Here is a 4,032-nt window from a genome sequence, read left to right as displayed (position 1 = left end):
TGACCGCAGGAATGGGCAAAGATCCCAGTCACACACTGTCTTCTGTCTTCCTGAGGGTCTCTTGAAAGAAGCGTATTCTGAGCAAAGACGTGCAGGGAGGCTGACAGCAAAGGGGCTAGGTTCAAGCATCCTTAGCTGTTCAAGTTAGTGTAGGCAGAAAGAGGAGCCTGTTCTGGAAAAAAACCAAAGCAAACAGGAAGTGGTTAACTAGCACAAAATTGACATGTGTATATTAAAAAAAGCTCCAGTTACTTTAGCCCCTGTCTATTTATTTTAAATATTTTGTGAACAAACCAGTTTGACTCAAAACTGTCTCCTCACATACTGGGTGGCATATTTTGTAGCTTCTTGCACGTTTCTTTGATGCTCCTAGACCCCACAGAAATAAAAGAGTACAAATTATTTTTGCCTTAAATGCAGCATGTTAGGGCTCCAGATTAAATGGGACCATGATCTGATCCCTCCCTTCTTTTGAGTTTACAACCTAAAACCCAGCTAATTTGCTGAACTCCCCACCAACCTCCTTAGCTGCTTCTGCTTAAAAGCAGAAAGAAGTGATTCATTGAATTAAGAGCATTGTATTAAGGCTCTTTGGTTTTGTTTTTTGAGATCAAGTATTCAGGTCAGAGAACGGGGGTGGGGACGTGATGTTTTAGTTGACTCTGGGAACATCATGGTTCTAAATGGTGTTTAGCTATAGTTATTGAGAGCAAAGAGCATGAGGAGATGAGTGGTGAGAGCCTGACCTCAGCCTTTCCGCTGCATGAAGTGGATGGCCAGCTCCTGGGCCTTGCGTGCAGTCAAGTGATTGCAACAGGCTCTTCACACCCCCAAAAACACCTGCTCGTTTCTGTGTGCCAGACAAGCACCTTGGGGGAAGCTTGCTTGGTGCTCTGTTCAGGACTTGGTACCATTTGCCGTGTGCTCACGTTGTAAGGCTTCCTAGGCTGTGATCCAGAGGGATGCTATAAGAAACAGGGTTGCTGTCTCTAAAGGGTTAAGCTGGCTGTCAGGAGTGCAGCACCAAGCTGTCCTCAACTGGAGCAGGATTTGATGGAGGCTGCTCTTTTCTGAATGGTGAATGCTGGTAATGGCAAGTATCAGAGCTCTGACAGGAGTGCAGAGACCTCCCTTTCCCATTAGAGGCAAAAAGTAAGGCTTGTGATTAAAAAAGCCTTGTGCTGAAGGTCAAATGCTGGACGAGGAAGTGTCTGCATCTTTTGCTGTGCTTGTGGACTTTGCAGGTTGAGAATGGATAAGAGCGAGCCCTCAGTAGTGGAGGCCAACGTCGGGGAGCGAGTCAGACTGCCCTGCACAGTGGAAGCATCGCCGGCTCTCACCATTGAGTGGCAGAAAGACGGGCAGCCCCTCTCCTCTCCCAGGTGAGCCCCCAGCTGGCTCCACCGTACCCCACAGGCAGGTTCATGCGGAGGGGAGCCTCCGCCTTGCCTTGCCCTGCTTTGCCTTCCCTGTCTTGTCCCTGAGAGCAAGGAGCTGCTGGCCATGCAGCTAGGGCCTGTCCTGCCTTATGCTGGCCAGCTTCCTCCCTTTGGGCCAGGCTGTGCTGCCTGACGGCCCGAGCCTCGCTCACGGGTCAAAGTCTGAACACTGAACCCTCCAGTGAACAGCTGTGATACAGGGTCTACAAGTGAGCTAACACTGGAATTTGTTCATCTACAAGATGAGCAGAAAGGGAACACACAGCAAGCAAATTTGCCAAAAACCAGCTGGTGTGTGAGCCGGGGCAGAGGTTCACAGCAAAGAGAGAGATCAGGGTGCCTGCAAGTGAACTTCCATAGCTACTGGTGCTGCTCTCCTGCAGCTCCCCTCACCCTCTGCTCCCAGAAGCCTGCTCTAGCAGTGAGCTTTTCCAGAGCCTACAGCACCAGTGCTGGGATTTTGGGGACAAGGGGTTGCATTACAGGTTGAACTGAGCTGCTGCTAAACCTTTGCTCAGCGTTACTCCAAAGTTGTGCATGAGGCTCAGCTTCAGCTCTGGTGGCTGGAGTCCCGTTCTGACCCAAGCACAGGCTGAGGGGCCCTCTGGTTTTGTTCCCCAGACACAGGCAGCAGTCAGACGGGGCCCTGGTTATCAGCCGGGTCAGCTCTGAAGACGTTGGCTTCTTCACCTGCATTGCCTCGAATGGACGTGACCAGGACCGGCGCCAGGTCCTATTCCGACCTCTAGGTACTGGATGGGTGGAGGCGTGCATGGCATGTCTACACACACGTGTGTGTGCGTACAGGGAAACAGGGAGGGCCGGGCAGCGTGGGCGTCTTGTCTGGCCATGCCTCTTGGCTTCATACCTAATGTTTAACGGGCAGCTTGAGGGCAATGGAAGAATGAGTTGGTTTTGCCAATAGTAATCTGTGTGTGCCTAGTAGATCTTGGTGCTCCAGGCAGCTGGGAAGAGGGACTAATAGCACCGTAAGAGTGACTCTCAGGGCCTTCTTTCTGGGACACTGGTGTGGAATGGATATAGAAGCAAGAGGAACTAAGGAGATGCTTCTTCTGTGCATGTGATGTGCTTGTGTCCAGGTGGAGGAAAAAGCTCTTTGAGGCCTCTGCTACTTGCCCTTGCTTAGGCCAAAGCCCTTAGGAGCTCCACATTCCCCATAGCAACAGCGTCATAGCTCCAAACATGCTGTTTCAAAGCCTAGGGGCTCATAGCTCATCATAGCATACGTTGGACTTTTCCCATGAGGCAGCATAGTATTGTCTTCCTGCTAGTGATGATTTTTCTTCTGGTCTAGGAGAGCTGAGGATCACTGGTCTTCTGCCAAGCATCACGGTACCTGAGGGAGGGACTGCTCAACTTCATTGTACAGTGACTGGCAACAATGTGAATATAAGGTGGTCAAGGTGAGCAAAAATGAGACAGAACTTCCCTTTCCTTCTCTTCCTGAACCTCATCACTTACCCTCCAAATAATAACGCAGCATGCCTGCCAGGTAAGAGGGAGACCCACAGTTGTCAGCCCCAGCTGGCATCACCTGCCCTTTCCTAATCAACTTGCCCATTACCCCTAAAAATCCTGGGCAAGATCCCTGTGGGGTGTAGGGGTCACCAAGTTTGTGTTCCAGCCAAATGAGGAGGAAAGCAGACTTTAAGCTAATATTTCGTGGAGTTCAGAAGGGCTCCATGCTGGAAAGCTAGTGACATTACAACAGCAAAAAGTAAAATGAGTAACTGGAGGAAGATCTTTAGTTGGTCTTTATAAAACAATCTCTGCCTAACCCTAGCAAACATTTTAGTCCCCTACAATACCAGCCACTCTTCTCCCAGCTTCCTGCTGTGACAGTTCTCTCCCTCTACTCTCAAGTGGAGCAAAGGAAAACTTAAAGCGTTTTGATAAAGGTAAAGGAAAAGCTGTGTCCTCTTCTCTTGATGGTTTACAGTGAAACTCTGAATTTGTGCAAGTGTTTGGTGGGTGGTTTTCCCCTACTTGAAAGTAATCTGTTCTGGTTTGGAGCCTTCCTGCAAAGGATCCAGAGAGGTGGATTGGTAATCATTTAAATCCCTCGACTCCAAGGGGTAGGACTGAAGTGGGCCATCTTGCAAAGAGAGTATTTGAGTTAACAAAATGATGCAAGTTTCTGAGTCTGAATGAAACCCTTTTCAGTGAAACAGATTTCATTTCCTTGATAACTGGGAGCTCATAATTCAGGCAGTTTTCCTGCTGGGCACAGAGTATTCCAGGAGGAACAGAACAGACACAATCTTGCTGGTATTTTAAACATTTTTTTTTTTAAACAAACTTTTACGGGAGAGGAAAGAGGGCGCATTGCTCACTACCCCATATGTTCCTTAAGCAATATGCACTGCTATCAATGCCAGCCAAACAAGCACTGCCAGACCACAACCTGGGGAGTGGGAAAGGCACCCTGGATTTTCTCTTCGTTCCTCAAAAATGTGTAATAGCAGAAAGGGCAACTGTCTTTATATGGAGCAGGCAGCTAGCTACCTCCCACGCAGGCAGTGGGCTAACGGATGCAGACTCCTGTTACTACTCGATAGCAGAGCCAGGTCAT

At 49.1% G+C, this 4,032-nt stretch overlaps 1 protein-coding gene across 1 annotated transcript in view; it reads left to right on the top strand.

Annotated features, from left to right (window-relative positions):
• PAPLN (papilin, proteoglycan-like sulfated glycoprotein) overlaps window positions 1–4,032 on the top strand; it is a 28,742-nt gene that overhangs the window by 23,652 nt on the left and 1,058 nt on the right. The window contains exons 24-26 of the mRNA XM_010284823.1: window positions 1,245–1,382; window positions 2,061–2,188; window positions 2,755–2,863. Coding sequence (XP_010283125.1) covers window positions 1,245–1,382; window positions 2,061–2,188; window positions 2,755–2,863 — 375 coding nt within the window. The remainder of the gene's footprint in view (window positions 1–1,244; window positions 1,383–2,060; window positions 2,189–2,754; window positions 2,864–4,032) is intronic.

Source organism: Phaethon lepturus, unplaced genomic scaffold (genome assembly GCF_000687285.1).
Source record: "Phaethon lepturus isolate BGI_N335 unplaced genomic scaffold, ASM68728v1 scaffold1944, whole genome shotgun sequence".
Classification (NCBI taxonomy): domain Eukaryota; kingdom Metazoa; phylum Chordata; class Aves; order Phaethontiformes; family Phaethontidae; genus Phaethon; species Phaethon lepturus.
The sequence above is the reverse complement of the archived record's forward strand: the minus strand, read 5'-3'. Positions and strand labels throughout refer to the sequence as shown.